At 43.6% G+C, this 20,912-nt stretch overlaps 1 protein-coding gene across 6 annotated transcripts in view; it reads right to left on the reverse strand.

The window, feature by feature from the left end:
• LRBA (LPS responsive beige-like anchor protein) overlaps positions 1–20,912 on the reverse strand; it is a 591,088-nt gene that overhangs the window by 448,372 nt on the left and 121,804 nt on the right. For all 6 annotated transcript variants that reach the window (XM_090036376.1, XM_090036373.1, XM_090036375.1 and 3 more), the window contains exons 23-30: positions 12,230–13,270; positions 10,946–11,121; positions 8,960–9,113; positions 8,370–8,550; positions 6,669–6,796; positions 6,048–6,155; positions 2,557–2,725; positions 12–459 (exon numbers count right to left, since the gene is read on the reverse strand). In XM_090036376.1, the coding sequence (XP_089892502.1) occupies positions 12–459; positions 2,557–2,725; positions 6,048–6,155; positions 6,669–6,796; positions 8,370–8,550; positions 8,960–9,113; positions 10,946–11,121; positions 12,230–13,270 (2,405 nt within the window). The remainder of the gene's footprint in view (positions 1–11; positions 460–2,556; positions 2,726–6,047; positions 6,156–6,668; positions 6,797–8,369; positions 8,551–8,959; positions 9,114–10,945; positions 11,122–12,229; positions 13,271–20,912) is intronic.

The following is a 20,912-nucleotide window of genomic DNA, read 5'->3' on the forward strand; positions in this document are numbered from 1 at the left end:
AATTACATTACCTATCAAAGGAATGGAACTGCACAGGTTGCTCAGCTGCTGTATCACCAAGAGCTCCAAGGAAGGTTGGTGGTAGAAGAGAAGCATCCACTGCAGCCCCATCTGCTGGGGTACTAACCAAGCTTCTAAGGATGTCCTTTACATTGACATTTTTGGCAGCTGCTACAGAAGATGCAGGTTTATTATCCAATTCATTTCCTGCCTCACTCTGATTTTCCTGAGATTTATTGACTTCTAAAGAAAGTGTGCACAGAACTTCACTGATGGCATCGGGACCTGCGCTGACACACTGAGGTACTGCTTCAGCTACGACATCTGAATTGTTTGCTTGACCCGAAGCCGATTCCTCTCCAAGGCCAGAGTCTCTTCTTCGTACAGAGGATGTACTTTCAGAATCTTCAGCAGAAACTGGAGTTGAACCATCAAGAGTAGCAGAGGGGTTTTCTACATCTGGTTACCCACAAACAGAAAGAAAAAGTATTTCAATGTCTCTATTACAAGAACACCACCAGCCATATTTCTTCTAAAATACACAATCAATCATCAATAAATACATACCTAAAAATATTTTACATTACTATAAAAAACAGTATTTGGCAGGAAACTAGAAGAACAGACTTAAGGATAGGTTTATGTTTTATATTAAATTCTCTCCCCCCTACAAGAAAGACAGCCACTTGTATTTTATTCTCTGCCCCAAATTTCTACAATATTAAAACTCAAAAGACAATAGAAATAAATTGGTGTAAAACTCAATATTCAAGAGATGGAAATCAAATCAGTTGTTCATGAGAGGAGAGAGGACAAAATGACATGTAAACAAAAGTAAATAATGGCCCTACAAATATTTACATAGCTAAAGCCAGCAAGTCCTACTACTAAGTCAGTCTTCACTGTTATTTAAGCCATTTAATCATTCACTAAACAGCATCAGCAATCTATAACCTGGGTTTTTCTCATTACTATCAAGCCACCAGAAGCACATGAATTTCTAAGCAAGTTAGATAATTATGTTATAAAGTTTATATATTTTAAGTGCTAGTGATGCAGCTATTTGGGCGCAGACATAAGTGACAATTTTTACCTGACCTGGCCATAGAAAGCAATTTATAGCCGTGACCAAAAAAATTCACGGCTGCAGTTTAAAAATGGCCAATTAGGTGAAAATTTCACCCCTTTGAAGGGTCAAATGTTAAAGAAGAGACTCTGTTTTGAAACGTTTCCATCTGTCTGCATTGCCTTTCAGCCTCAAGCGGGGAAGGAAGTGGAGGAAGTTTGGTCTGAGGTTTCTGTACCCCCTGCAGGAGGGTGGGGCAGGTATACTGGAACCCCCACCCTGCCCTGAGGTGTGGAGGGGCTCCAGTTCACCCACCCCACCCTCCAGCCCCAAGAATAGGGTTCAGCAAAATACAAAATTTGTCTGCCTTTGATGTCAACCAGGGCCTGTCAGGGCTACACACGGCAGCAGCAGCTGCGCCCTGCTTGCCATGCTGCTTACAAACGCTGCCCAGCCAACAGGCAAGCCCAGAGCCGGTACAGGGCCCCGGACACGGGTTACAAGCTGGTGCTGAGTGCAGGAGGGAAAAGCAGCCCCTCCCCCACCCCATGCCTGGCGCCCCACATGGGGTTGCCTGTGCCTGCTCAGGACAGCCCCATGCGGGCTGCAAGCAGCTGCAGCAGGGAGCACCAGCCACAGCACGGGCAAGGGGCCATTTTTCCCCGTGCTCCACACAAACTCATTACCTGCTGGTGAGCAGGGGGTCAAGACTGCACAGTTTCCCCTGCCTGTACCGCGGGACGGGGGGGTACTGGGAGTGAGCAGGTGTGGAAGTAGGGCCCGCATCCATGTCCCAGGGCCAGCGCATCTCAGAGCAGAGCAGCAGGGGTACAGGGTCCCAGCTGGCAGGGGCTCTATGGAGTTGGGCCAGCTCCCCCCTCTCCCTGCTGGTGCAGCCCAGCCTGGGTCCAGGCCCCTGTCAACCTGCGCCCTGCTTTGGGCCCCACTGGTGCTGGCCCTGGGATACTGGTCCTAAGACATTGGAACATTAATTCCAAGCTGGTAACCAGGGGGTAGGGCTCCTGTCACGGGGCAGGGCTCCCATCAAGAGGCAGGGCTCCCCATGCGGCCCTTGACAGCTTGCCACAACTTGGTAAGCGGCACTCCGCCCAAAATAATTTCCCGACCCTGCCCTAGAACAAGCTCCATCTGCTCTTTCTCCCTGCCCCTTCTGAACATTTTGCACCCTAGAAGGGAGCAGGGGCCACTGCTAGGGGAAACTGGCTGCAGCTGGCTGCATTGCTAGGGGAAACAGGCTCCCAGCCAGCAGCTAGATTCTCCTCCCCCATGGAACCAACAGTGACCTTCTCTTTAGTCTGGGGGATCATGGCAACTCAGAACGTTTTCTGCTCTCAGTTACAGCAGGGAGCTACACTTCTATCTGTACCCTTTATGTACCATTTTCAGCAGAATTCTGTTTGGACCTGTGAGGCAACTTAGGTCACAAGTGGCATATGGTATACAATCAGGCACCTGTATCAATCACTAACCTGTAGTTGTTTCACTACTTCCATTCTCTGATCCCTTAAAGGACTGGCTTCGATGAGGTTTTTTTCTTTCATTCTGAGGTTCCAATATGTCCCTGTATTTTGATACCATGAGGACTGATATAAAATACACAACAGCCAAGGCCAAAAACTGAGCCTGTTTGCTATCCTCCTGTGAAAAACAATGTTTATAATCTTTGATTACTATTCAAGTAGAGAACTATTTCTCTTCCATGTGGCATCATAGGTGGAGAGAGAAAATATTATTTGCGGGGGGGGGGCGCTGAGTAAACCTTGAATTTAAAAGATACTTCTACTGTGCTGCTACACAGAAACTGCTGAGCAGATATGTATGTGGGAGGGAAAAGGCATTGGAAGGGGCAGATCAAGGACCCCGCAGTGAGGGAGGGAGTGGGGCAGAGTCAGGGGCTGGGGTGAATGGGAACTTGGGACAGGTCTTGGGACAATCAGGGCCCAGGTGGCACGTGCAGGGGCGCAGGGTGGATCCCACTGCTGTGTGCACCCCAGCAGAGGCATGTGCCCCCCAGCCTTGTGGGGAGGCAGCTACCTGCTGTGAGCTGGGCCCTGCGCCCTGCTGCCATTGCCCCAGGAGCTGCATGCTGACTGCGCCATGTCCCCTGTCTGCCCAGTGGTGGGAGGCACATGGCATCGTGCAACTGCCAGGACGACAGCGGCAGGCAACCACCTCTGTCCCATGCACAAAGCCAGGGGGCACAGGCCTCCCCCAGGGTTCAGGCAGCAGCACCAGCCCCCCTACACCCTTGGATGAGCCACCCATGGCTCCAGCCATCCCAAGATCCATGCCAGGGCCCCATTTGCCCCAGCCCCTGCCCCACTCCCTCCCTCACCACAGGGGCCTCGATCTGCCCTCCACCCACACACACTTACCTGCTAGGCACTGTTCCACATGCCACTGGGCTACGTTCCTGGCTACCTGCAGGCTGTGGCTGTGTGTCTGTCTGTGTACACCCCCTGCCCACCCCCCACTGCAGCCACCTGCAGCCCGGGCCCAGAGCCTGTGCTGCCATCACTGCCCTGAGAAGGTCCTGAGAGGAGTTTACTTAAGTTAAGAGACTGAGTTAGTTCAATTCGATCATGGTAGCATTAGTGATGTTGTAGCCATGATGGTCCTGGAATTATGTAAGGCAAGGTTTCTTTATTGGACTAACTGTATAGTTGGGTAAAATTAGACAAGGTTTTAAATGCGGAAGAATGTTTTGCATTCAAAGTTTGTCTAAATGTTACCCAACCACACACATGATCCAAGAAAAGATGTCACCTCCAAAAATCCTAACCTCTGACTGCTGCCCAGGTGTAAGCTGAAGACATTATTACAATTTTTAATAGAGTAGGGAATTTTCTTGCTTCCCCTTGTTGCAGAAGAAGTTTTAGCACACAAAATGGTGCTCACCAACATCTCAGACACATTATAGCCAACATATTTGTCTTCATAATTTTTGCACAAACAAGATAATTAAAAGCAATATTTTCTTTGGAAATACTAATATAAGGGGGAAATGTAATAAATTAGAGGTTATGTATAAGGGTGTGCATGCACAAAAACTGGAAGACATACAAATTAAATTCTGATTCAACTAGCTGTATAGATATTCACTGAAAAGAATGTGAGTTTGTGGAAACACATTTACCTCTCTTCAACATCTTAAGTATATATAGGCATATAAATGCATACATTTATACTATACATATGTATGTATCCAAGAAAGAATTTTGAGATTTGTGCTCCTGGACTAGAGACAGACATCACACATAAACCAGTTTAAGTGATCAGAAACTGGTTTAAACCTGTAACAAACAGACATTCAGAGCACATAAACCACTTACAAAATGTCCAAAACCGGTTTGAGATAAACCTGGTTGAATGTAGTATCAGACTTAAATGATTTGGGTCAAACCAGTTTATGCAATGTCTGTCCCAGGGCCCTTACTGGTTTAAGACAAGCCAGACACCCCCAGCATCCTGGCATGCTCTCTGGGCTGGGCAGAGCTCTCTGTTCCATAACAGAGTTTGCCCCTCCCCTCTGCTCTCAAGCCGGAGCAGGGACCAGCTCTAGTGGAGACACCAGTGGGCATGGTCTTGTTAAGGCAAAGTAGGCAGGGAGGGAGTTAATTCTTCCCTTCTTCCCCTCTTCCCCACCACAGCCGGGGTCTGCTTGTCTACAGGGGAGCAAAGGAGAGGGGGCTACAATGGTGGCCCCTGGAGCTGGGAGGCCCTGGCTGCAGGGAAGGGATGGAAAGAGGAATCAACCTTTCTCCCTGCTCCCTTCACCTTAACTATGCTATGCTAGGTTGGCTGTCCCCAAGGGCGGGAAGGGGGCTCTGTTCCATGCTAGGAGGGACTCTTCCCCCTCCTCCTCCAAGTGTGAGGAGGGGGGTTCTGAGGCACAGGATAGGGACTCTTCCTCCTCCCACCCACCACTGCCCAGGGGTTGGGAGCAGGGAGGGGCTCCATGTGATGCTGCCTGGCTCCAGAGCGGGTACGGGAGGGGCAGGGGGAGGCTCTGTTCCATGCTGGGGGGAACTCTTCCCCCTCCTCCTCCTCCTCCCCCCCCAAGGGGCAGTGGGAGTGCGGAGCTCAGCTAGGCAGGGGGTGAGGGGGTGTAGGGATCCTCACAAACTCCCCCCATGGCATGCAGCCCCCTCTGTCTGCCAGCAGCAGCAGGCAGGGAGGTCAGGATGCTCGTACCTGGCACAGGTGCGGTTCCAGCCAGAGCTGAGCAGAGGGAGCGGAGCTTGCCTTATCTCCCTCTGGGGCTGGGCAGCATCCCATAGAGCCCCCCTCCTCACCCCATAGTGATGGGGGAGAAGAAGGGGGAAGATTCCCCATCTGGGGCCAAGCAGCCTCACAGAGGCCTCCTCCTCCCCCCATTGCATGGGGGGAGGAGGAGGGAGAAGAGCCCCCCAGCACTGACCAGGGCCCCCCTACTGGCCCCGCAGAGGTAGGGAAGAGGAAGAAAGGGAAGAGCTCCCCTCTGGGGCTGGGCAGCCCTGTTTGCTGGGAATCCAGCTGTCAGGGAGACACTGCCAGGGCCTGGCCACACCCCCTCTCCTCAGCTCAGCTTCCATGTGGAAGGGCGGCTGCTTTAGCACCACCAGGCTCCTGGCTTGAGCCACTGCAGGCATATGCCAAACATCTATCCACTTGCAAACTGGTTCACTCTCTGCAGATTAGACTAACCTGCAAAGATTGAATCAATTCAGGCTCAGGCTTTTTGAATGTCTGTCCCCACCCATAGACATCTTAACATTTTAAACAACCCGAGATACAAAAGGTACTGTTACATACATCTCTCAGTCATGGACCCCTAGTTCTTGTGCTTCAATCCTCCAAGTATTTCGACTCATTTATACAGCTCATTTTATTTTCACGTTATTATCACACACAGCCCTGGTTCAGCAACCAGAGCAATGCAAACACCTGGAAACAAAAAGCATGGCTTTTCATAACTTACTATATCTCGGAATACTACTGCTCGAAGTCGGTTAATATCCATATCCTGCAGAAGCCTATCAAGGTCTCGTATTGGAGAAACTCCACCTGTCACAATGTCGACTGGACTCTATTTGGAAGAAACCAATTATGTTAGATGTTTTAAATACTATTCCAAGAAGCACTAACAGGATATATGCCATTACTTTCACTACTTTCATAGTTTTCATGGTGGGAGTGAAGGATAAAGGAGGGAGAAGGAGGAAGGAAGATGTTAGCGTAAGAAATACAGAGTGCTCTCCATTGTACATGTTAAGAATAGTATTGAAGATGCTTATAAAACACAGATGTCTTATGTGAAGACAGAACATAAGTATTTTCTCTCCCAAGTTACCTGAAAACAGGTTCTGATTTCTGTCATTGAAGAAGATCAAAATATCTATGTATTTAAATATTACCTTTACAACTTGGATCGCTACTTTAGGTGTTATATATTTCTGATGATGTTCTATTTAATTTTACATGTTTTTAACATGTTCATAGTAAAAATAAAAATAAAGACATTTAGCTTTGGTGCAATAAATATAGTAGTCACATTTACCCTTAATTTATTTATTTATATTTAATGTTGGCATCTACTTGCCTTTGCTGAAGATTTTCCTGCTCCTGTCAGGCTCTGAATTGTCTTGTGACTCTTTAAAGTTTCTGCATTAGGTTTCAGTTGGGTATGCTGCTGACACTCCAAACAATTTCTTACTGCCACTGCACACACTTTGAAGAAAAAGGTATGTTGTAGGTTATAACAGGAAGTAATAATTTTATGTTATCTGTACTTCTCGTGTTAATAAGCATAATGTTTACATTTATGTTAAAATATGTTCAGGTGAAAAAAGGCAATAAGAGAAATAAATGGATTCTCTCTCTCTCTTTCACAACAAACTTTAATTTACTGCCAAACAATGGTCAAATGATATTTTAATTATATTGCCATTGAATACATTTATTAAAACTTCATACTTCATACATAAATGAGTATTGATCATATCCTCCTGAATATCCAGGAGGATATGATCAATACTCATATACATATGTTTAGCATTGCTGCATCTTATAGTTCTGATACTCACTAAAAGGTTTTCATAAGTACAACTGAATATGAAAAATCAGTTAAATTTGTTAATAATGAGTTAATTATGTTTAATAATGAGTTAAATTTCCTCATTATGCATTAACAGTGAATAGAAATAAAAATGCACCTAATACTTGTTTGTAAAGGAAGGAAAATAGCTACATTTAGAGTTATGTTTCATGCATCAATTCTATTAATAGGATATTGAACACAGTCTTCCTATTTGCTGCTGTACGTACATCATCTGTCAGTTTTTGCAGGGTACAGACAGAAGTAACAATTATATCAATATCAGAGGATATCCACACAAGCTATTCTGATGTAACTGATTTTTCATGATTCTGCAACTACATAAATATAACACAACTGCTTCAACTTTAAATCCAAGGTTAAATTTAGGGTGATTTGGCTCCCCTGTATTGGTACAGGCTTATGAAAATGTAACAGTAAGATAGTAACAATTGATATGCATCCCCAAGAAGCATCTCCTCTCTTTTAAAACACCTAACATTTTGTCCATACCCTCAGATCCCTTTTGAACATTTACAGCACAGTTGGTTTTCTCTCAGTACAAGTCTATGCAGACACTACATAATGCTCAAAAGCATTAAGAGATAACAGAAGATTATGAAATGATTTGAAACATGTCCATTTAAAATTTTGCATTTCTTAGTTATCTAAATTTTTGCCATCTCCTGTTCCAGTAACCCCAAGTTTACCTCTTCCATGATTTATCATAAGGTTATTGCTCTTTGTTACATATCCTGTAAACTAAAAATACCAGGTGTCAAAAAAAAGGGGGGTAATCTCTATTTAAGGTATGCATCAATAGGCTAAAATTGTCATAGATAAAATGAAAACATTCATGGCCTATGGATTTCAGCATACAATTATCTAATCTGTACTTGGCTATAGACATCTATTTTGCTTCAATAAGTTGTCAGAATAAAGAAGTTTTAACCATTATTTAATTAGAAGGGAATATTCTCTGATGGGGCAAACTGGAAGGAACTAAACACAGCATGCACATGAAAAGAATCAATGAAAGACTAAAAGCGATACGACTAATAAATTAAGGTATCTTTGACTAAATTAAATATTTTTTTAGATATTTTCCTGTTTCACTTAAATATACAAGAACAAAGTTAGCCAGTAGCTAATATTATTTTAAAGCAGTATACTCTTTCCTTCCTTAAAGCAGTTTTACTTGCTTACCCAGTCGAAGGCACTGTCGCAAAATTCCCCCAGATGACATGTTTTTCTCAGCCTCAATCTCAGTGAAGCCAAGAGAGCTTGCAAAAATTAGCACATCCACAAGGCTGATTAATCTCTGGAGAAACGTTACTGAAGCCTCTATTGAAAGTCCTTGAGTTGGCTCAATATTTTCCAGTTCATGCTACAAAGGGAAAATTTGAAACCAACATATAATTCCAGACAAAATACTAAAATACATGAAGAAAACAAGTTTGTTAATAGTTCATTATAAGTCATAACTAAAAGCAGTAGTTTAATCATACAGTAGGCTAAAGCATCCAATTGGAAGTATACAGATTCTATTATATTCCACTCCATTCTATTTCAGTGTGCACTGAGGAACCAGGCCCCCTAGATATCATCTTCTATCCTACCCCCACTCTCCACCCTGACAAGCAAGGCCAAATTTCTCTCATGTGAGCAGAGGGAGAAGGAGGGAAAGATAGTGCAAGGGAAACAGCCTTGAGCGGTCCCTGCTCTCCCACACAGCAGATGCAAGAAAGGTCTGTTCCCACAACGATCACTTTCGCAACAGTAATTGAATTCCTTACAGTAGCAGATGTAGCGGCAGAAAGCAATGGCAATATACCACCACAAGCCATAATCATGTTGTCCATAACTTGAGAGATTAGGTGAATCGTGTTATGTACAAAGATGACGTTGTCACTGCTGTTCACAAAGTCCATCACTGTCTTCGTAGAATGGCTGTCAGAAACAAACAAAAAAGAAGGCGAAATGAACACAACATCCAAAGCAAATGCCTATTTCTGTGGTTACTTCACCCAGTTCAGTTTAAGTCTTTCTCCTGAAATTAAAAAAAACATACTATACAGACTGCTATGATGCAGCTAAGAGCATCTCCTCAAGGTTTGGTCCTTAATCCTGACCTGAAACCGCCCTTCCTTCATCCTCCTAATCCTCTCCAGAGTCTAACTTGACAATTATGTCCAAGTGTGTAGTCATATGGAAAATTATTCATTATAAATTAATCTGTGATTATCTGCTACAGTAAAAGGCACTGTACAAATCAATAGTATAGAGCTCCCTTGAGTTGTAAACTAGATCTAAACTAAATGATTTAGGGGTGCTTATACATGTGCTCCAATATGTTCTAATTAGAACACTCTAGATTCACTGCAGCATCCTATGTATAAGCCCCTAAGGGTTTAAAAATGGTTGCTTTAAAGCTAGTTGAATGAGATTTAGTTAAAGTATCACATGGCCATTTTTAAATGCAGGGGGGGCTTAATACACATGATGTTGCAGCTTTTTAATTAGAGCGGCTCTCTAAGAGCCACTCTAATTAAAATCCCCCTTCCCTATGGGACTCTTCAACTTGGAAAAGCGCAGGCTCAGGGGTGACTTGGTAGCAGCCTATAAGTACATAAGGGGTGTGCATTAGGATCTGGGGGAATGCCTGTTCACCAGAGCACCTCAGGGGATGACAAGGTCCAACCATCACAAAATCCTGCAAGACTGTTTTATGCTGGACATAAAGAAAAACTTCTTTACTGTCTGAGCCCCCACAAGGCCTGGAATAAACTCCCCCCAGAGGGGGTGCAAGCACCTACTCTGGCTGCTTTTAAGGAACATTTGGATGTTTATCTTGCTGGGATCCTTTGACCCTAGTTGACTTCTGCCCCTTGGGCATGGGGCTGGACCCAATGATCTTACAATGTCCCTTCCAGCCCTAATCCCTTCTACCAAGGTCCCTTCTACCCCTGAGCACATCACTAGGCACCCTAGAAGACCAAGTTTAATATTACCAAAGTTTCCCAAGTTACAAACTTAAATCTTGAAACAGACTACAAAAACAGTCTCAGAGTCAAGAAAGAAAAGACATTTTCAGTGAAATTCCTAAATTAAGAATGGTATCTTAACTATATTTGCTATTGTATTTGAGTAGGTAAATTAAAGTGGCTTTGGAATTTATTCCAACATGTGACTACATTTTATCTTAATCTCAAGGCATAGTTTATACACTTGTAATCTTTTTTATGTCCTCACATATCTCGTTACAGATACAATTACATGACTCAAATCCAATTTGACTTCTGTGACTTCATACAGATAAGCAGTATTAAAAATGTATTGAAATACCAACAGCACTTCTGGCATTAAGTTTTCCCTTTACTGGAATTTAAATTTACTAAATGTAATCAATATTTTGTGCACTTTTGTTAAACACATAGGGCTATAATTGCTCCAACAGAAATGCAACAAAACACAGTAGCTGCATCTACCATTCCTATGATAGCACTGACTGGACTGCATTTTCAAGGGAGAAGATTCTTTTAAATTTCCAGAATTATGAATGCTCCTAAGATGCTGAGAACTAGGCTTATATTCTGACTGTAAAAAGCATGATCTTACTGAAGTCAATACCAAACCTCCTATTTGCATGTGTGTATGCATGCATGTGTGGTCCTCCAATACACATAGATTTTTGACAGTTATAACAGTCTGCCTCAGCTACACTGGATGTCTTATCTTGAAATACTACTTCATACAATATCTCAGAAGGTATATCAACTTACCTTCTCCACATCTGTATATCTGTTTCTACTGAAAAAAGTAAATCTGTGAGCAAACGTTGGTGCATCTGTGACCACTTAAATTCAGGGATACGAAACATGGTAGACCTGGAATCTCGTCTCTGCCCATCTGAAGTAGCAGCTAAATCTTGCCCTGATGAATCTTGCTGCCGTGATGTCTGAATCCATAAAACAGAGGCTCAAGTTAAAATAGCAAATGCTTAGTTTCTTCAAAGTAGCAATAGTTTCAAAACAATGTAGATTAATTGACCTGCATTTTAGACAACGCAAGCTTAAAAATGCACATCAAGTAAAACTAAGACATTTGCAGGGCCGCTATTCATTTGATTATATCAAACCTACAAACTACAGTACAACTGCACTACCATCTCCACTAATCAAAACAAAAATAAGCAGCAACTAGACCTTACCACATGGGGAGAATATGTTGCTGCTGACAGTGATCTTCCTCCTTTAAGGAAGAATGGTGTAGGATGAAGGGCATCCATTGGCAGGTGTCTCTGCAGAAGGGAAGTACTCAGCTACATCAATGTTTAGCCATGATCAGTAGGTACCACTGAACTGAAAGCTAAAGACTAAAGGGTTGTAAGTGGTACAGTAAGGGCAAACATCAGTAATCCCAATTCTAAATTAAATGTATATAAAAAGCTAATTTTTTGAAAACTTTGAAGTGATACCATATGTATTCTCAAATAATGGATGCCTGTAGCAGTCAGCTAAAAACTACATTTACAGTTTCTGATGGAAGCCGAAGAAAATTCAGGTCACTTTCTTGACTGAGAGGGTAGCTACAAAGAGACCCATTAGGACTAAGAGCTAGAAGGACAAGGGAGGAAAATGGAAGTTCAATGGAAAAATAGAGGTAATTCAAGGAGAAAAATCTTCTCAGAATAAACATTCATTTTTTATTCCCAAACTGACACATCCCAGATGACAAGTTTTAGGATACAGACAAACAAATATAACAGTAAAAAAGAGGCATGAATGTACTACTCATCAGCTGCTCCAGATAAATTATCCATTTACCTGCAGTTAGTAACAAACAAATCACACTAGCTTAGCTCCTCAAAGAAATTGTTTCTCCATGCTCATAATTATTTGATCTCCTGGCTCAAATAATTTCTTCAGGTAGCCCACAAAACCCACAACCCATACAATCTTATTACCTCCTGAAACTGTATTTTTCTTAATAATGTCATAAGTTGTTTGATCTATTTTGTAAGAAGCTTTAAAATTTGTTACAAGGGAGATATGTAAAAAGGTTACCTCAGGCAGGGGTCTGTGAGACTGAGTGGCTTCCAGGCTTGTGCTGGCTCTCAGTTCCAATCTTTCTGTATCTGATGCAACACTAGAAACATCAAGCTTGGCAATTTTTTTCTCGGAGGGCACGGAAACTTCTGAAGTAAGCGCGTTTCCATCTTCTCCAGTTACTTTGGTTTCACTGACAAGAGTTTTTTCTTCCTCTAACGATTCATTTGGTTCTGAATTGAGTTGAGTTGTCACCTCTTGGATTTGAGAACTTCTCATTTCTGACACTGAAGCCAATTCCTGCTTTATCTCATCCTGGCCTTCAGCACCTTCAGACTCTAAAGGTGTTGACTCTGGCTCCTTCTCAGAGATAGTTTCCTGTTCTGCTGCTGGAGTTACTTGGCTTTCGTTGTCAAGATTACTGTGCTCTTCACTGCCTGTTGGTACAGACTCTTCTGAAGGTAAAGGCAGACTGCTTTCCTCTTTTAAGTCAACAAAGTCATCTTCTTCTTCGACTTCTGGTGTTGACTTGTCCAGTATTTCTGGGCTTTCAAGCATCTCTTCTAATATAGTTTGTGTGGTTGGAGAAGCCCCGTCAGCATCTGGTGTTTCTTCCACAAGTCCCTTAGTTTTGCTCGGAGAATCTTCAATTGCTTCAGCTATTCCAGTTGTGATTTCTGGGTCACCTGATTCTACTGCTTCTTTCTGTAGAGAAAGATCTAAGCCAAGTGCTCTATTTAATTCAGGTGTTTTCTGACCATTTTCTTCCACTGGTTTCTTTCCTTCACTGGGTGCTAAATGACTTTGTTGCTCACATTCAGTTGACGGTTTCATCTCCTTTTCTTGGGTACTATGCTCCACATTATCATCTCCAACAATGCATGCTGAAGTAGCATCTCTCACCTCCACATACTCCTGTCTTCCTGCTGTTACAGCTTCGCTAACTCCCGATATAGTTCTGATTGGAGTAGAAAGTCCTAAACTACTTCCCTCGCCTCCTTTCCCTTGGTATTCCCTGTACATTTGGGAAAGACTCTCTTTGTGCATTTCAAAAGTTACCTAAAAAGCAAAGGATTTTCAAGGATATTAGAAACACAATTAGAAGACTTTTCTCTACAAAATAGATTCAGAGGATGATACCAAATGGTACCATCTACCAAACTGCAAAGATGCAATACAACCTTAGTTATATTACAACTATCCTACTGTATGACCATAATATAGAAGTGAAAAACATTAAAAACTAGTCATTTCCTGCCGCAAACCATTTTCTTATTTACAAACAAACAGATATTAAATAAATTCAGCTGTTAATGCAGTCAGGGCAGATGCACATGCCCCAAATTGAAGAAATACTAGAATGAGTCCTTGCACAGAATTAAATGTACTTAGGCTGTGTACACACTTTCAAATAACCTAGGAGAATTCTCCCAGGTTTGCTCCCAGGTAAAGAAACTTACCCAGGGCTGTGTACAGACACTCAGATGCTGAAGCCCTGAAGAGTGGAGAGCTTTCAGTGCTGACACTGTGCAGCCAGGGCATCTCAGTGTGCTTTATAGTCTTCCCTAGTCTGCCTAGCAGCAGTGTGTAGGGCAGCCCTGACTGGCTGACCCAGAGACTGTCCATGCAATTTTTCCTGAATCACAATGTGGGGATTGTGAAGGGGGAATGTTCTGGAGCAGCAGAGTCCAGTGTGTGACATCGTCTCCTGGCATGGGTGGGTAAAGGGGTAAGAAAAGCTGGAAAGTCATGTTTTCTCCTGAGAGAAGCCATGGCATGTATGAGCATTCGCCCTATAACTTTGGGTGTTCCCAGGTTATTTTTCTCCTGGAATAGCCTGAGAGAAAAAGCCTAAACATCTGTATATTCTTGGCTTTCCTGGGAGATCTGGGTCTGTAGAAGGCTAAGGAAAATAACTCCAAGGTAAAAAGTATACAAACAAAATTACCATTTACAAGTTGTATAGTTTATTCCACATGAGCATCAATGAAGACTACATATCAAGCAGTCCCATCATGTATTTGTTATATATATTATAAAAAAGCAAATTTTTGACAGAATTTCAGAAGATGATTTCATGTGTCCTTCCACCGATAAATTCATATACCTTTGAGTTTAACTTTGAATGGTGACAAAGAATAAAATTAAAAAATATACACACACATTTAATGTGTGAGAAAGAGAATAAATGTGTGTATTTTAGATAATATATATTTCATCTAAAACGTGTGTGCATGTATATTTAGATAATATATAATAGGTAAATACAATATATATTATAGATAATCACATATTCATGCACGCATTCCCCCCTCCCCCTATATAGTCTCAACTTAAGGCTAATATTCCAAACCCTCTCACTGATCCTACTCTCAAAACGGATATACCAAAAGTCTGCACAAACTAAGGAAACTCATCTCTCTCCAATAAAATTAAGTTAACAACTTCACATGTAAAACAACAACAAAAGAAATCACTAAAACTCTATCTTCTTTTATTGTTGCTGGGTTCTAGGATTTATTTATGCTCTAATTATTTTTAATTCAAATCAATATCTTTTTTTCCCTTTTATCTTGATTGAAGTGCTATTAGTGGTGACACTTAAAATGAAGTCAACTATTTTTTCCAAAGAGGCGGCCTGAACTAAGCTATTTTTTTCATAAGCTAATTTGGCTTTCTTCGGCACTGAATATTTCCCACAAACAAATCAAGTACAAAATAGTAACCTTTGTTAAAGACATTCACAGACAACTTTTCATTTTCTCACTTACTACATATTGTTATTTTGGATAATGTTAAGAAAGTGTTTGTCCATCTGGCATTTAAAGCAATGACTGGTAGGAGTTCAAAAGACAGAAACTTCACTTTTAAAATATAATCTGTTTAATTTTCATTATGTAAAACAAGACATGCGTAAAGGGCATTAAACATAGAAAACTAAAGAATTAGAGAAAAAAGAAAAAGAAAAGAACAGAACATTCTTTTTTGTTTTAGGTAGTGATCAAAATCTCATTTTGCCACTTTTACCCACAAGATTCAAGCTCAAGCGATCAGATTTCTATTGGAGCTTCAGGACATGCAGCATTTTATACTAGTAGTGTCCATGAGTTATGGAGACAAGTTACTTACTCAAGCTGAGACAGTCAGTAGAACAGCTGGGAATGAACTTGGGTCTCCCCATGCTCTCAGTTCTGCACCCAGGTCCGTAAGTCTGAAGGGATCTCCCTCCTTATTTACTTCCCAAATCAATCTTTCTATAAATCTTTGCTTTTCCTTCTCTATACCATAGTTACTCAAATACAAGATGACCCTGATTATAAGACAACTGCCCTGTAACGAGGTGCATGGCTCAGGAGCAGAAGCCTAGCTGCAGGGGGTAAAAAAAGGTAATAGTCTCGGCAACAAGGCATGCGGCTCTTGGGCTGAAGCCCAGCTGCAGGAGATTAGAGAAAACCAGGGTCTGCTGAAAAGGCTGCTTGACTGGTCCTAAGGGGAAGTTAAAAGCTCCTCACAAGGGTAGCAAAAACAGGGAGGGTGATGGTATGCTGAAGAATCAGCACTGAGCTGGGACTCCCTCTCTCCAGAGGTCTGAGGAAAGACTTTTGTATACTCATGCCTATTGTTTATGTGATTGGTTACCTTTGTTGTGCTGACAAGTGTTCCCTGGTGGAAAAAATGGATGGAAGCTGAAAGCCAACTGGACTTTAAGGAAACTGGCTCCAGGGTTGGTCTAACAGAGAGAGCTAAGGAGAATAGTCAGGGAAGCACTGAGGTCCCGGAGGGGAGGGGAGCCAGGTGTCCAAGGAGAGTGGTCGTTCCTTAAGGAGACGATCCTACAAGCCCAAAGAGAGGTAATCCCAACATGGCTCAAAGGGAACGGGAGGGCACAAGCCTCCATGGCTCACCAAAAGCATCTGGGACTGTCTCCTAGCTAAAAGGGAGGCATACACCCAATGAAACAGGGATGACTATACTACAGTCGCTCAGGGATGTAGGGGGGCAGTCAAGAAGGCCAAGGCAGAGATGGAACTGGGACTATCTTCCCAGATTAAGGACAGTAAGAAGTCCTTCTTTAAATACATAGGGGGTGAAAAGAAGGTTCCGGGTAATATGGGGCCCCTGCAGGACACGTTAGGAAATTTAGTCATCACACCAGACAACAAAGCCAACATATTTAACGATTTCTTTGCCTCCATTTTCCTAAGCAGGGACCGGAACAGTCACCCCCCCGCTGGGCCACCCTCAGGCCCCAGGGGAGGCACACCTAGGCCAAGGGTTTGTGAGGAACTAGTTAGGGAACTTCTGGAGGGACTGGATGTATTCAAGTCAGCTGGTCCGGACGATCTCCACCCTAGAGTACTGAGGGAACTGGCCGAGGTCATTCCAGGACCCCTGGCACGGCTTTACGAGCACTCGTGGTGCGCTGGTGTGGTGCCAGAGGACTGGAAGAAGGCCAACGTGGTTCCCATCTTCAAAAAGGGGAAGAAGGAGGACCCGGGAAACTATAGGCCAGTTAGTCTTACCTCAATCCTGGGCAAGCTTTTTGAGAAAATTATTCTGGAGCATATCCACAAGGAGCCAGCAGGGGATTTCATGCTTAGGGGCAATCAACACGGGTTCATTAGAGGCAGGTCCTGCCAGACCAACCTGGTGGTCTTCTGTGATCAGGTCACCAAATCATTAGATGCAGGGGTAGCAGTGGACATAGTCTTACTGGACTTTCAGAAGGCCATCGACACTGTCTCTCACCCTGTTCTCATTAAGAAACTGGGGGACTGTGGTGTCGACACCCACACAGTCAATTGGGTCACCAATTGGCTGGAGGGCCGCACCCAGAGAGCGGTAGTGGATGGGTCATTTTCGACCTGGAGGGATGTGGGCAGTGCGGTTCCGCAAGGATTGGTCCTCGGGCCCGCACTGTTCAACATCTTCATCAGTGACTTGGACGAGGGGGTAAAAAGCACCCTGTTCAAATTTGCTGATGACACTAAGATGTGGGGGGATGTGGGCATGTTAGAAGGGAGAAACAGGCTGCAATCGGACCCAGACAGGTGGGCGGATGAGAATAGGATGGGATTCAACACAGACAAGTGCAAAGTGATGCGCCTGAGGAGGTACAACCGACACCATACCTACAGGTTGGGGAACTCCATTCTTGTCAGTACAGAGGCGGAAAAGGATCTTGGAGTCATCATTGACTACAAGATGAACATGGGCCGGCAGTGTGGAGAGGCAGTCAGGAAGGCCAACCGCACCTTGTCATGCATCCACAGATGCATCTCAAGCAGGTCCAAGGAGGTGATCCTTCCCCTCTATGCGGCACTGTTCAGGCCGCAGCTGGAGTACTGCATCCAGTTCTGGGCACCATGCTTCAAGAGGGATGTGGGCAACATGGAGAGGGTCCAGAAGAGAGCCACTCACATGATCAGGGGACAGCAGGGCAGGCCCTATGAGGAGAGGCTACGGGACCTGAACCTGTTCAGCCTCCAGAAGAGAAGGCTGAGGGAGGATCTAGTGGTCAGTTACAAACTAGTCAGGGGGGATCAGCAGGTGCTGGGGAAGTCCCTGTTCCCCCAAGCACTGCCAGGAGCAACAAGGAATAATGGTCACAAGCTGGCAGAGGGTAGATTTAAGCTAGATATCAGGAGGCGCTACTTCACGGTCAGGGTGGCTAGGATATGGAACCAACTTCCAAAAGAAGTGGTGCTGTCTCCTACCCTGGAGGTCTTTAAGAGGAGGCAGGGTGTACACCTTGCTGGGGTCATTTGACCCCAGTACTCTTTCCTGCCATGGCAGGGGGTCGGACTAGATGATCTACTCAGGTCCCTTCTGACCCTAGAAACTATGAAACAACTCACTACACCCCCAAAATTAGATTCTATATATGGAAAATGTATAAATTTGTTATAATTTTCCAGGTATAGAATCTAATTTTTAGAGGGTTGTCTTGAATTTGTCCCCTTACCACTGCTACAGCAGGGAAAATAAATCTGGTGAGTCAGGTAGCCCTCCTGCCCTCTGCCTCCTCCCAAATTATTTTCCCTGAAGCCCCTTCACCCCTCCCTTACTCTCAGACCCTGTTTTCCCTAAGAAGCAAATTTGAAAACAATGACCTTGAAATAAAAACACCTGTAGTAATTTTCATCAAATACTCATATATTTACAGTTCAACCAGAATTCATGAAGCTGCTGCAAGTTTTAGCCCAAGTACTCCATAAACAAACTTTTAAGCAGCATTTGTGTACCTACTTGTATATAGTACAAACTGTTAATCCAAAACCAAAAGGCTCATGATTTACCATATAGCTCACTGAGCTGGGCCCTAGCAAAATCAACAACATTTCAAGCCACAGTGACCCCATAAGCTCAGCACTGCCCAGTATGTGCGTATACTCAGTATGTGCGTATACAAAGGATCCATGTGCTAATTAGCACCCCCTACCCTAACGACTGGAAAATGGGTGTTTCTGTGACAAGTCCTGGGATCCTCCAAAAATTTATATCCAGATGAGGCACAGGGAAACCTGGTCTATCTCCACCTCATGGAGGGCAGGGCCACGCTAATTATATATGACAGGCTTCAGAAGGACAACAGAGGGATTCTGGGTGAACTGTTTCAGGATTAATTTGGTGATGCTTGCCATACGTTTAAGGCTGGTAAAGAAACAGGAATCATTGGAAATGGGAAAGAAAGTCATAGAGCTCAGCTGTGAGAGTGAATAGGAAGTTGAAATGCATTCAGTTTAATGGCTCATCATGACCTGAAAAAGTTGGCACTGCAGGGGACTGTATTTAGTAAGCACCGACTTACATTTTATTCAGCTGAGCTGTATTAACTTATTCTTATGGTAGGTTACTACAGCCAAGGTAATGCAATAAAAATGGAACTATCTAGTGGAGGATTCACCCTTGTCTGCTTGCAGACAGGACTCCCTACGAAAGCCTCATAGTTAGCTTCCCACTTGCCTAGCTTCCTAATCGAAGGATCTTGGCTACATGCCGATTTTATGGAAATGGGAGATTCCTCCCTGGCTTGTTTCTCTGGCCACATGGCTGAGGGAAGCAAAACTCAGGGGCATCCAAATCCCAAGTCTCTGGGCTTTGGCATGAACATAAGGTGCTTGCCAAAAGATTTGGAAGCAGCTGAAGTCCCAGGCTGAAAAGTTTGGGGTAGAGGATACTTGTTGGTTGTAGGGCAACATAAGGTTCTTGAATAATTCAAAGGATTTAGAACAGATCTGGCTAATTCAGCCTGAGACAAAAAATTTTCCTTAAAAATAAAAAATGTAGGTTCTCATCAGCATATTGCTTCTTGGCTTCTTGTGGGATCAGCTTAAATGCGGCACCTGCAGCCTTGCTTGATGACCCAAGAGGCAGGAGCAGAGAGCAGTGAGATGGAGGCAGCTGTGAATGTTGGTGAACTGAGAGCAGAGAAGCACAAATCAGAGAAGAAGAGAAGAGACTAGACAGAGCAGAGTCACAAATATGGAATTTCGGACCAGAAGCTGGAATCTGATTGGCAGCTGGTGCAGCAATGCACAAAAATGAAGGCATAAGCGAAAGTAGCTGAAACTACACAAAGAGAGCAAGCCAGAAGAAGAGCAATGGGAAGAAAACAGAAAACAGCTAGACTGGGAAAGCAGTAGCAGGAACCAGAGAGCTGAAGAAGAACATACAGGAGGAGCCAGATGATGGAATCCAGAAGAGGGAGGCAAGTGGAGCCCGGACAACAGGGACAAGGAGCCTAGAGAGACTTTGAGTGTCAGGATATGCACAACAATGACTAGGGAGAAGGCACAAGAGAGACGGCCCATGGAGATGTATGACTTTTTCAGTTAGATTTTGATGGATATTTTGAAAGTGAACCCCAAGTACTTATACAATGCATGATGGTCTACCCAAACAGGAGTTCACGGAGTTTCACCTTCTAACACAGAGGTACCTATGCACTGTTCTGGAGAAATTACAAGGAAATGGAGGAGAAGGAAGAATTGCAAAGACTGATTTTTGCCACTGAACAAGAGTCAAGAAAGAGCGAGTGACCATTGTTAAATTGTATTTGAATATCTTTAAGAAATGGATGCAGAGAGATGGTTGGAGAAGACAGTCTGGAGAGTCCTGTTTGTGGAAAATTGAGAAACGAATATAATGTGTGGATTGGGGCATTTCAGGCATGGGTGATTCTAAGGGAGGAAGAGGGGAGCCCAGGAGAGGTACGACGCCTGCCATCAGTTATTCATGTAGGAGGGCACTGAGGCTACATCATATACCACAGACAGCCCCATGAATGTAGCAAATGCAGGCTGGAAGGGCATTTGGTGGTCTACTGTACCCTAACCATTTGCTACCGGTATGGTGGGAGAGGGCAGAGAGCCCACGCATGCCAGAAAGTGCCGAAATGTGGGATATGTAAGGAAGGGCACCTGAAAAACAGATGCCCAGAGCACAACCTAAAAAGGGGGATGACTTTGATCAGATGAGTGAGGAAGAGGTAGAAGGGAGGTTGGGATGGATTTGGAGGAAGAAACATTGGTGGAAGAAACAGGGGAGATAGAAACGGGTGGACTGAGTATTGTGGAAGCAGCACAACAACTAGAGAAGGGGAACAACTCTACATCCATCTCTTTTGTCTCCAACAACACCCTCTGCATTCTTCCTTCTACTAACATTTGCACTTGCTTGACTTTTTAACCCCTGGGTT

This window comes from Crocodylus siamensis, chromosome 2 (genome assembly GCF_052110815.1).
Source record: "Crocodylus siamensis isolate JL-2025a chromosome 2, ASM5211081v1, whole genome shotgun sequence".
Taxonomy (NCBI): Eukaryota; Metazoa; Chordata; order Crocodylia; family Crocodylidae; genus Crocodylus; species Crocodylus siamensis.